The sequence below is a fragment of the Solanum tuberosum genome, unplaced genomic scaffold, assembly GCF_000226075.1.
Source record: "Solanum tuberosum cultivar DM 1-3 516 R44 unplaced genomic scaffold, SolTub_3.0 scf00003, whole genome shotgun sequence".
Taxonomy (NCBI): Eukaryota; Viridiplantae; Streptophyta; class Magnoliopsida; order Solanales; family Solanaceae; genus Solanum; species Solanum tuberosum.
Genome location: NW_006238929.1, coordinates 4,555,650 through 4,568,823, shown reverse-complemented (window position 1 = coordinate 4,568,823; position 13,174 = coordinate 4,555,650). Strand labels below are relative to the sequence as shown.

At 32.4% G+C, this 13,174-nt stretch overlaps 1 protein-coding gene across 1 annotated transcript in view; it reads right to left on the bottom strand.

Annotated features, from left to right (window-relative positions):
- Positions 1 to 2,464, bottom strand: part of LOC107059546 (uncharacterized) — a 4,219-nt gene extending 1,755 nt beyond the window's left edge. The window contains exons 1-2 of the mRNA XM_015306127.1: positions 2,388 to 2,464; positions 141 to 221 (exon numbers count right to left, since the gene is read on the bottom strand). Coding sequence (XP_015161613.1) covers positions 141 to 221; positions 2,388 to 2,464 — 158 coding nt within the window. The remainder of the gene's footprint in view (positions 1 to 140; positions 222 to 2,387) is intronic.
- Between the last annotated feature and the right edge of the window lie 10,710 nt (positions 2,465 to 13,174).

Genomic DNA, 13,174 nt, shown 5'->3' with positions numbered 1-13,174 from the left:
CACCCTTCTTGTTGACTCTACATCCAAATGTCTCAACATTTTCAACACCCAATTCCATTGCTATTTTATGAAATAACATAATATGCAACTCATCTACATCTATATTAATCTTTTCAACACTACTGATTCCATTGACATACCTTAAAGTAGGATTAGATACAAAACAGCCCCCATAGTGAAATTGAAGTGTCACTATAGTTAAAGCCATTACCTTACGATGCCTGTAAAGTCAAAAATAATAACTACAGTTAAACCATAAACTTACCATGACTGTAACACAAAAATCCCTAATTTTTTTAAGGAAATAATGAATTGTTGTAACAGTTAAAGCCATTAACTTACCATGACTGTAATTGATGTAATAATGCTCAACTAACACTATCAATACCCAAGACAATTGACCAGAAATAAAATATTAATTTTAGTTGAAATTGGGATTTTACGAATAAACCCTAGAATCTACTCGAATTCACGAAATATGCCATTGAAGTCACTCAAAGTCATACATCAACTAAGAAAGCATATTACACTAATATTACATCTAAACCAAAGTAAAATCCCCAAAAAATTTCAGAAAATCGAATGACAATCGACCCTAAAATCAAACAGATACGCGCGAGAAAATGAAAAAGATCAGAACTAACGCAAAAGGCAAGAACTTACAACGAAAATCGGAGTGGAACTGAGCTTCAACTGAGCGAAGGTTTGGAGGAAAATCACAGACGAACGTCGCGGAGAGGAGAAGAGAAGAGGAGAAGTGTAAAAGTTGCGAAGGTTTGAAAAATTTCGCCGGAGTTAGGACTATTCTTAGTTTAAGGTGAGTCATTTGCCACGTGGAATATAATATCATACGTGGATTATTATTTTTTTCTTTTTGGCCAACGTGTACGTGTTTGTGCAACACGCTCCATACCACATCAAAAAAAGTGTTTAAAATGTTGAGTTTGGATGGGTTCAGGGGTCCAGATGACAAAAGGATAAGTAGAAGGGTTCACAATACAAATAGATACAAGTACAAGGGTCCACCAGACCATTCTGCCTTCTTATGCACCACATTTCAATTTCTTTAAAAACTAAGTAATGGGAAGTTGGGTGTTATATACCAGCCCAATATTTATTTCATAAAATTATTTATTAAGATAATTTTAAAATTTATTATTGAAAATAAATTATACACCCTCTGTCCACTTTTAATTGTCATGTTGCGCTTTTTGAAAGTCAATTTAATTAATTTTTAAAATTAAATTAGATTACATTCATTCAATATTTTAAACAAAAAAAAATAGAAATGCAAAAACTATACGAAAATGACTATAAATTCCATTTTTTTTGCATATAAATATGATGAAAATACATCGTAAAATGTTAGTCAAAATTATTATTGTTTGACTCTAAAAAAGGAAAATATGACAATTAAAAGTGGACGGAGGTAGTATATATTTGTATAATAATAAATCATCTCATTAAATGTAGAATAAATATTGAATAAAGATTATTAATATTGATAATTTCAAGTGTTTAGTCGTACACATTTTCATTTTTAATGTGTTTTAAATATTAGTATTTCATGTGTAGAATTCAAGAATCAACTATAAATATATAAAATTTAAAAATAATAATAAAAATAAACATGTTAAATATTGTCACGCCTCGAGTCTACATCCTGGACGTGGCCAGCACTCGAGAACAATTTCTGATCCTCAAGCGAACCCTTGGCCTGGCTAACTACTTAGCAGAAGACTTACTCAAGCATTTTTAATTTTAAATAACTGAAGAGAAAACATTTAAGTTAAACATTGTCTGAACTGTCTGAGAATACTGAATGTAAACAGTAATAGTTTAACAAAATATCTGAAGATAAATACCAAGAGACCCTCTAACATTGTCCATCTATGAAGCCTCTACTGTCTTAGATAGGCGTTGGGAAAGACCCACGACAACCTTAAATAAAACCATTAAAGCAGATAAATGACTGGAGTCCTCTGAAAGTAAGGAGGCCTCACCAAAAGCTGGTAAGAAGTTGGCTGATATCAACGATGCGCCTGTTGATGATCCTGAACACCTGTATCTGCATCATAAGACGATGCAGGTCGAATGACATTAGTACATTGAATGTACGAGTATGTAATAAGGCTGAGTGAAACAACAATTGGACTAAAAGACTGAAATATAACTCAACTAAAGTAAAGCATGAATATGAGATAAAATCATTTAAACTTCACAAATATAATGCATAATAGCAAATTCTGAGCTAAATTGGAATATATATATATATATATATATATAATACTCTTTACTTTACTGGGGAGTTTCTCTAACCGACCACCATCACTATGAGCCTCGTGATAATACAACGTCTTACCCATGTTGCCAGAGCCGCTCTATACCTTGCTGGAGTATAGAACGCAATTGTACTAATGGATCCATTAAAAAGCCTTCCTGAGGTAGGTGAGGAGTCGTCCATACGGTATGATCCTATCTACGATGGCTACGTAGTTTATTGTAACGAACCATAAAATGAATAAGTGAAACTAGAGCCTAATTAACTAGTGTGTCTTACAGTTGTTGTGAGGTTTGAGGGTGTAAAATGTTGTCCTGAGCTATGGTTGAGGGGTTTAGGGGTTAAACATCAAGGTACGACTCCCCAAGGACCACCCTAGAGGTCCTTGAGGAGGACCGCAAAGCCTAACCCCCAAGATCCCAAGAAACCAAGACTTTGTCCAAAAAGTTGAACCTACGGATGAGACCTACGTCCAGTAGGACCAACCACGACTCATGGTCTTGATCTGTAGGTCAAGGCCTTCAAAACCAAGCCACAGCCCCAAACCACGCTTGACCAGGACAGGGCGTGATCTAGACCACGGTCCGTGGTTTGGTGGTCGTGGTTCACCCCTGCAAAAGCTATCAAGGGTTCGGCCAATGTGGGGGTGGTTTGGTAAATTTATGTCAAGTCTTGTTTGGTTGGGGGACAATTTTAATTAGTTATATATGGTATTTTAAGGGTTTTTAAAGTATTAAAACATATTTTAGACTTCATTATTTCAAAACCCAAAATTAAAACCTCCCCTCCCTTCCAAAAAGTTCTCTCTCTAGAAACCTCCATTGGAGGTGAAGACTTCAAGCTTCCAAAGTCAAGACTTCAAGTTTTTCAAGGGATTTTCGTGGGATTCTTCCATAAAAGGTATGGTGGTCTTCATCCTTGACTTAGTTTCTTTCAGGGAGCCAATTTCAAAAGTGATTTCAAATCTCCAATGTTTACCCAAAAACCCTAGATTTCAATCTATGCATGGGTTCGATTCTAAATGATTTCCAAAAGATTTATTGCATTGATTTATGAACAAATTGTGGATTTAAATATGAATTAAGATGATTTCTTCTTAGAATTTATGTTTTCCCCCAAATTCCTAAGTTGTGATTTGTGATTGGGATTTGATTGATTATGAAGTATGTGGGTTGTTTATGTGTATAAGGATATAGAATGTTGAAATTATGTTATTGCTCTTGCCAAATTGTATTGATCTAAGGTGTGTGGGTGAATGTGATCTGTGACCCTTGAAAGGCAAGTTATGATCAAATTACATATTGAAGTAGAATTGTGTTTGATCTATTGATCCACTTGAAAGGTGGAGGTGTTTACTTACTATGTGTATTGTGGTATTGAATTGATGGATATCTTCTTTGTACCCCTGTATATGAATGATATATGTAGGATCATGATGTAAAGTATATGTGTGTGATTTCAATGAATGCATAATGATCATGTTTAGAATGTAATAGTGTTGTGATTGAAAGCATATTCTCAATTAATACTCATGAATGATGATGATGGAATGTGAAGGGTTTTCTCCTATGTATTGTATATGTTGAAATTGGTAGGTTTAGGCATCATTTTCTTGTATAAATGAAAGTAATGTGAATGAGTGTATCTTGAATTGGTAGGCTTAGTCATCCTCTTCTTGTATAATGAATGTGTCTTGACTTGATGAATATGAATCGATAGGCTTATGCCATTCTTTTCATAAATGAACTAATGTAATGACTAATCTTGAATCGATAGGCTTATGGCATTCCTCTCCTAATGAGTCAATGTACCTTGAATCGATAGGCTTATGGCATTCCTTTCCTGTGTAATAATGTACTTTGGGTCGATAGGCTTATGGCATTCCTCTCAAGTACAATAATGTTAATGAAAATGAAAATGAAATACTCTATGGGAATGGAGGCTAAGCACCGAGTGGATATGGTAAGATGGAAACTCTCCCAATGTTAGGCTAGGGTTCCAATGAACATCTTCCTATCCCATAACTATGTGCCCACATAAGATATTAGCTAGTGGTTTCGACCTACGCTAAAATGTTACTAGTTCTACCTTAGGCCAGTGGAACACCTTCCTTTGGTGTGGGGTCATACGACACCGGATTCCATGATTTAGCTCTCATGGTCTATGTCGGTTAATGCCTATTCCCATTATGTGAGGTGTGCATTATCGTTTTCTTGATGAGTTCTATGAAGTGTGGGTGGTAGTATGGGATGTTATCCATGCATTGAACGAGTAGGCTTTGAGAGGGTCATAGTGAGTTCTCTAAGTCTTAATGGCTAATGTATGAATGTGTCCTAAATGAAGATAATGAAGAATGTTGACTCTTATATATGTTTAAATGAGATGTCGTATGCTATACTTGGATTGTATTATGAGTTACTTCCTTGTTATGACTTAATGAATATGAATGTACCTTGCCTATGGTGACTTCAAATGAGTACTTAGTGTGAGTAGTAGTATGGGATGCTACTTGCATATTGCACAAGTATTACTTAGGGTTGTCTTAGGTGATGGTCCTTATGTGATGATATGACTTATGAAATGTTTATGTCTCTTATGTATGAGTATTGTATGAAGATGAAAAGGTTGAATGGTAAATTCACTTTTGGTGACCTTAAGGTGGTACTTTAGTGTGGATGGTGGTATGGGACTCTATCCATACATTGTACAAGGTATAGCTTAAGGGTTACTTGAGGTGAAGGCTTAATGTGAAGGTAATGGCTTATATGTTGATCATGTCTCTATTGTGATGAAATGACTTGTATGTTGGTTATGTTTGAATATTATGCCTCTTATACTTATGATTCATGAAGTTTTATCAAAATGACATAAAAGCTTGACTTTCAAATAAAATGTTCGTTTTAAGCATGTTTTTGCATGGTTATCATACTTAGTACTTAATTGTGCTAACCCATTATTCTTCATGTTTTACTACAAGTGTAGGTTCCGTCAAGTGAGTTGCTTTCTCTAGATCAAGGACTTGGATTTGAAATTCTCCAAGACTTAGTGGTATGTCCTCATAGATCGAGGACAAGTACTTGATGTTTCCATTTTTTCATGTAAAAGACTATTGTTAGACTTTTCGATTGTAAAGGGTTGTGTCCCTACTTATGCTTCAGATGTTGTTTTTAGATGGCCATGTGAGACAATAGACTTCCGCTGTGTTTTCAAGAGTTTTAAATGAGTATTTTGATTGTATGGTTTTAAATAAAGTTTTAATTCCGTATGATTTCTATTATAGAGTGCAATGAAATGCTATGAGGCTTGTATGAGACCCCCTTCGGGGTCAAGTACGCTGTGTCGCATCCGGGGTGTAGACTCGGGTCGCGACATTTATGGAATTTGAGTTGTCTGAACTCTTATCCCATATCGGTGCTCAATACTACTCCCAAAGATAATATACTTGTATAATATGTTCATAGTTTGATAAACTATATGTCTGTCTGAATAAAGGGTGAGACCAAGCTCAAATCTGTGAGTCAAAGCTCAAATCTTTCTAAAATCTATCTTTCAAAGTCATGTATGCAACTTAAATCATGAGAAAGTTTTCTAACTTGCATAACTCATAAGTATTTGTAATTAATTTTCATAATAGCATAAAGACTCTAAAATCATGCTTTGAAATATAATCTTCATGAAATCATAATAATGTCATGTCAACAACTCACAAGGATAACAATGTAAAACCTTATTACTAAGTATAAAAAAAGGAAGTACATAGGTCAAGAATCTTTAATCTTGAATAATTAATTTAAAGAAAACATAGAATTTGGGTCAAGATTATGGGTGAACTCGAAAGTGGGTTTGATAACCCTAATTATAGAATTTAATTCATGAACATTGATAAATCTTGGATATGAGGATGAAAGGAATTCCTCACAGAAGTCTTACATACATTAATCGCTCCAATTACCGAAGAAAAGAATGATCTTGGAAGAAGAAGGCCTAACAAAACCTTTCTTGAACCTTGGAGATGAGTTCTTGAGGAGCTTTCTTGAAAAATCTCTGAATTTCATGAGTAGGAGTCATTAATTCGTGTTAAGATGAAGAAATTAAGAAGTTTCGTGGTTAGATCTTACCTTGGATGATAGATGAATCTTGGAGGAAGTTAGTTTCTTGAAAACTTTTCTTTCTAGGGCAATTTTATGAACTATGGAGGTGAATCATGTTTTTGGAGGGTCATTAAAGCCTCAAACGCCCGCACGCCCGCGCGGAAAACGCCTTAGGCGCGCAGCCAACTGCGCAGGAACGAAGTAGCTACTGCCTTGGCGCGCGCCTGCGCGGAAAATTGCCTCGGTCGCGCGACCGGCATGTGGCAAGACATTGTCTAGTAAAAAGGGCATAACTTTTTACTCCGAACTTCAATTGATGCAAACTTGGTGGCGTTGGAAAGAAGACTCATAGATCTTTAATTTGATAGGTTGTGGTTCACCTAGTTCTTTATATACTGAAACTCTGAAAGATATGGTCATTTGAATTTGACTCATGCGTAAACTAACGCGAAAAACTTAGCCGATAGAAAGATTTGAACTTGACTTAGTGTTAGGGGTCCCTTGTGACCATAAATCACTTACGATACCCTTGATACACTTGGTAACGGACCTTAAAACACATGAGCAAGTAGTACATCACCCGATTCAAGCTCATACTTAAGACGAACAATTCAAATTCTAAGAGTAAAGTTGCGAGGTGTTACAAATATAAATATAAAAAGAGCACAAAATATTTTCATGTGCCCCATTTTATGAAGGATCCTAAAAAAATAAGTTTACGATTTAAATTTTAAATGGATCCCACATTTTTTCATTGGATGAAGTTAAATGAACAAGAGGAACCCAAGGGGAATAAGCAGGCAGCAAAAGCACGCGTGTTGATGGTCTGGTGCCTGCTATTCCCCTTTACTAGTATACGTGCTCACGCCTTGTGCGGTTAGTTGATAAATATAATTCTAAATACATGTTCACTTAAACGATCATGGTAAATTTTAAATTCTAACTTATCTTTTTAAATTATAACTTAAAAAAATATTTTTTTATTATGTTTGAAACTGTAACGTGTCTTTTAAATATGTAACTTTTGAAAATTATTCCTTCAAAATATGTGGTTTTTTTATAACTCTTTTGTTCATTTCCTTCAATATTCTCTCATCAACATTACTTGTCTTAATATTAGTATCAATGTTTATAAATTTTAAATCATAGAGTTCCCACTATAAATTTTCAAAAAGTGCTCTTATAATATCACTTCAGATAGTATTTTAGGAAAAAAGATTAGTATATCAACCTTCAATTAAAAATATTATATCATAAATGCAATATCTTATTGAAGTCGTAGAAAATACAATCATATTCTATTATTTAATCATAGCTATTTACCTTAAAAATGAACTCAGAACATTCATATGATTCCCGTGGAAAAAACAACACAAAACTTAACCCAATATCAAAAATTATGAGAATGCCTCGTAAATATTGAATTTGGGAAATCTAGGAGAATTTTTTTTTTCCATAATAATTTTTATGGAACCAAAATTTATGGATATAATCATGGTTATTAAGTTTTATCCACAATCATGCGTCTAAACATCCATTTTTAGACTTTTATGTGATCTTGACGGTTAATTTATCTATAGTCCCTCGGATTTATTAATGTTATGTATAAGCAACACATGATGTTTGTTTAATTAAGCAATAAAACATAATAATCACATTAGATAAATAAAAGTAATGATTCAAAATATATATCCTTAGATCTCAAATACTGATTTAGAATAGAAATGAACAAACACAAATTAACCCCCCTCCCCCCACCACCAAGCCCACCCTTAAAAATAAGCTGAAACAAATGTATATAAAAAAAAGGTTTGACAAATGATACCTGATTAGAATTGGGTAAGAATAAGAATAATAAGTGTGACACAAAGAACTGATAAATTCAATACTTATTGACGTTAACCCATCAAATCTTTGGGACAAATTATGGTTACTAAATTTTCATTGAGAAAACCTATGAATTGAATTGGTACTTTGCAAACTGATTAATAGAATTGAATCCATGACTTCTTATTCAAATTTTTAAAAATATCTGCAAGTATGTAAATTTGAAAATTGTGGATAATAACTACATGCAACCGTTATTCTAGATAATTAGTATTTTTTCGGTTTATTTTTATTTTTATTTTTTTTGTTTTGCAATTTTTATTTTTATTTTTAGATTTTAAATCACTTTTGATAATTCATAAATTATATTCATCTCTCCTTTATATAGATATATAGATATTATATATATTATATAAATGATGAATTTTAAAAGAAACTTCCAAACGTGGGTTTATAATTTGAAGATATATAATTAGATGTTAATTTTAAATAATAAAGTTTAATTAATTTAAAATATTTATTCACAAAAAAGGAATCTCTCACAGACACACACACGTTACATTCTATATTTAAAATTATTTTTAAAATAAAATAATAATTTATTAATTAAGCCAGTAAATGTATTTTATTCAAATTATTTAAAAAAACTGTTTTTGTGGTGCTGACATGTGGCTCACCACAAAAAAAACTTAATCATATTTAAGTTTTAAATATGTTTTAAAATAATTTATATTTAATTATCTAATTTTATTTTAATTATTTAAAAAGATGATTTTTGTGGTGCTGACACGTAGGCGTTTTTTCCTCTCCTATTATATATAGATAGATTAGATAGTAATATTATTATAATTAAAAATAAATTAATTTTTTTTTTTTTTAAATTTTAATGAAATAATTTACCTCTATACAAAAATCTAAAAATTATTTGAACAACAAAAGTTTCAATTCTTCTTGGTTAAATACCGTGTCAATAGTCAAATGATCGATCACATATAAAATGGAATAGAAAATATTCTTTTAGTTTCTTTGAATAATAAAATTCATTTTTGATAATTAAATGATACTTTGTTATATTTAACCTATATTTAATTTAAGTCTATATAATTCAATTTTTTTTATAAAATTTCATAATAAGTCAAAATTGTACAAATAAATTGAAATATAAGAAATAACTTCAATAATAGCTTATTTAGCATAATTTTACAATTTTGTGAGGATTAAATATATGTCAATCTTATTTTTGAGAGATAGATGGGTTATTATTTGATAGATTTTTAGATTAAAAAAAGTATAATCAAGCAAGACAGTTCATGATTTTTAGTTTTTCTTTCTAACAAAATTAATTTTAAGATGAAAATTATTTACAACTCTCAATTGTGCTTTAAACTTTATTCATTTCATCTATTTATAATAGTCACATTTGAATTTAGCATATTCATGTACAAAATAATGATTGACATGATTATTTTAACATCCACCTCTATTCATTCATGATTACTTTTAAGTCTTGAAAAATGATTTGGAGAATAAGAAATTAATGCTAATGATATACACGAGAAAAAATTATTTTTTCTTGATAGACATTCACTATATTTATACACGAGAAAGAATTATTTTTCCCAAAGTTAAGGTTCCTAAACATTCTCTAAAAGATAGACATTCACAATATTTATAACACACCACTTTGAATGTCTAATTCATAGATAATGTGCCTCGTTAAAAACCTTATAAAAAAAATTAAAAAAGAAAAAAACTCTAGTGAAGGAAAAGAGTACACATATCTAATAATATGCATCTAGGCTACCTCATTAAAAACCATGCAAGGAAAATTCAGTGGGACAAAACTTCATACCGGATAAAGAGTACAACACATATCAACCCCCCATAATGAGAACATCTATCCAAAGAATTGAATCTTCACATTCCAAGCTTGTGCACCATATTCTTGAAAGTTGCGGTTGGTAGAGACTTGGTGAATATGTCAGTCACATTGTCACTTGAACAAATTTGTTGCACATTTATATCACTATTCTCTTGGAGATCATGTGTATAGAAAAGCTTTGTTTAAATGTATTTTGTCCTATCTCCTTTTATGAATCCTCCCTTTAGTTGTACTATGCATGCTACATTATCTTCATATAAAATTGTGGATATTTTATCACACTTCAAATCACATTTTTCTCAAATGAGATGTATCATGACCCTCAACTAGATAAATTCTCTACTTGCGTTATGAATAGTTATTATTTCAACATGATTTGAGAAAGTGGCTACGATGTATGGTTGCATGTTAATTGTCTCTATAGTGAAACTTGTACAATGCATGTTGGAGAAAACATAAGAGTTAAAGGTGAAATGATTAATTGTTTACAATCTCATGCAATGAATGCGTTAACTTGTATTTACAAGTGTGGTTGTATTTTCATTGTGATTTATGATTGTGTTTGTGTGACTAATAGTTGACTCGAGTATCATGCCTGGTACATGATATTCTCATAGTGAGCTGAGGTACCATGCCTGATACGTACTAACAGTTGACTCGAGTACCATGCTTGGTACGGAATATATGTATGGTTGGCTTCGGTACCACGCAAGTGCAAGTTGCTAACGGTTGGATTGAGTACCACGCCTAACATTGGATACTAGCGATTGGCTCGGATACTATGTCTAGTACATATTTGACTATTTTCTTGTATGTTGGCTCCTTGAGTGAATCGGGCTTGTTTGTTACCATGTGGGATATGCTTCATATAAATATTAAATCAGGATTGGTGGTTGAAAGTCTTGTTGTATTGATGACTTGGTTGATTATGTGTTGACTTGTCTTTACTATATTTTAGTTATGTGTTTACATTTATACCTTTGAAGTTGGCCGATGATCCTACCAGCACACTGTGGTTTATGTACATACATTGCACTTGTTGTTTCTTTGCTGGGTACAAGACATATTCAGGTAGCTACTTCGCGACGTCAACTGTGATCGTAACATTATCTGAATCCAAGCGTGAGCTATTCCTCCGGCCGCCATGAATTTGTCTTATTTTTCTAGTCCATTTTCCGGACTTAGACTCTCTTTAGTCTGTTTGTTTTGGGGTTGCATCCTTGTATTCTAAACTAAGAATAGGTGTTTTGGTGCACAACTTTTAATTTCTAAGGGTTTTTCTATGGTTGTTTAAGACTTTGATCTAGTTCCAATAAAGATGTTTTTGGCATTTAAATATTGTTTGTTATTTGTTGTTTAATACATTACATGTTAGTGATTAGTTGGTTCTCCCACGGGAGTTAGTGTGGGTGTCACTCACAACGGATTGAAATCGTGACATTATGGATCCATAATTCTAAATTGTGGTTATGATATTAAATAGGTAACGATATTGAAAATTATTAAACGAGTTATATGAGGTAGTTCAACCTTTTATTTATGATGTACAAAATAACAACGATTAAACATATTAAATATCAAATATATTTTTTAAACAATGATTAATCCTAAATTTTTTATTGCCATAACAAAAAAGAACAACCTGAAAAGCATTAATGCACTAAGAAAATAATAAAAGAAATTCCTCAAAAATATCCCTAACCAACATGAATAAGAAGTTCAACTGCCATTCCATATAACGAGTAAAGTGGATTAATGTTGTTGTTCTAATTTACATGACATAATTGAAATTTTGACAATCACTAATTTCTTTTTATGGATGCTTTTTTTTTATATATATTTAATTATTATAAATTTTTAATTATTGTATTTTTAGTACAATAGATAATTTTTTTAATATATTAAATTGTTTCAAAAAATAATGTTTGCCCATTTCTCTGAGAAGTTTTATTTCGTGAGCCACATGTCACAGGTGCGACACATGACAACTCGCTCACGAATCTTTCACAATCTTGCAAGCTCAAGTAAATCTTTTTGACACTAGATCGCTAAGGAAATGAAGAAAGACACGTGAGAATTACTTAAGCAAACTTTTGTATTATTCAAGACTTGGAAGACTTGTTTTCTTGCTTGATTGATTTACAAATGGTTTCCGCTCTATTTATACTATTAACTTAGGGGTTAATATATAAATAATAATAATAGTTATGTAAGTCCCTACATAATTACAAATAAGTCGTCATTCTAGAATACCATACACAACTAGAATGTTCTAATGACATTCCATGTAAATAAATGAAATTCTTAGGTCTTCCAAAGATTTCTCCATATATCTCTAGAATATTTCACTAAGGATTATTATTCTTCCAATATAAGTCTTCCACATGGATAACTTTATTCTAGGTGGTGACTAAGTGGCATGATGACGTGTCTAGTCATAACACTCTCCCCCACTTGATGTTGCGACAACCGTGGCGCATTGCTGCTGAATGAACAACCGAATCTTGCCTTCTCACATGCGCAACCAGTACTCTATTGACTCGATCAATGCCCTTGTGCAACTCCTCAAACATCACACCTTTGTTTTCTTCTAGAACTTTCTCTATACATGGAGGTAAAGTCCATTTAGTCACGTCTGGTCACACTCGCAATAACAGCTATGTACGTCGACTTTTTCTTCTTAAGGTCCTTCCCAAGCAGCATAGCCGATAGTTGAGCTTTTACTTTCGTCTTGGGTACCTTAACCAGTGGGACTGTCACGCTCCAAGCTACCCCCAAGATGCGGACACGGGACCTAGGACCACAAGTGATCCCAAGCTAACCCTGCTGGCATGATCATGAGCATACTAAAGATAATAATAACTGATGCGGAAGCTAAATCATAAAGTAAGTCTGGAATGATGGGGAATACCCATATACTATATCTGAGATATATGAAAACTGATGAGTTTAATACAAAGAAGATATTAACTCAACACTAAACTGAATCTAACTATGTCTGAAATAAGCCTCTAAACTGACTAGAAATGTTGGGACATGCCCCAACTAGATCTAGCAAAAACTGAAACTAAAGACTAAAAGCAATAAAGATAA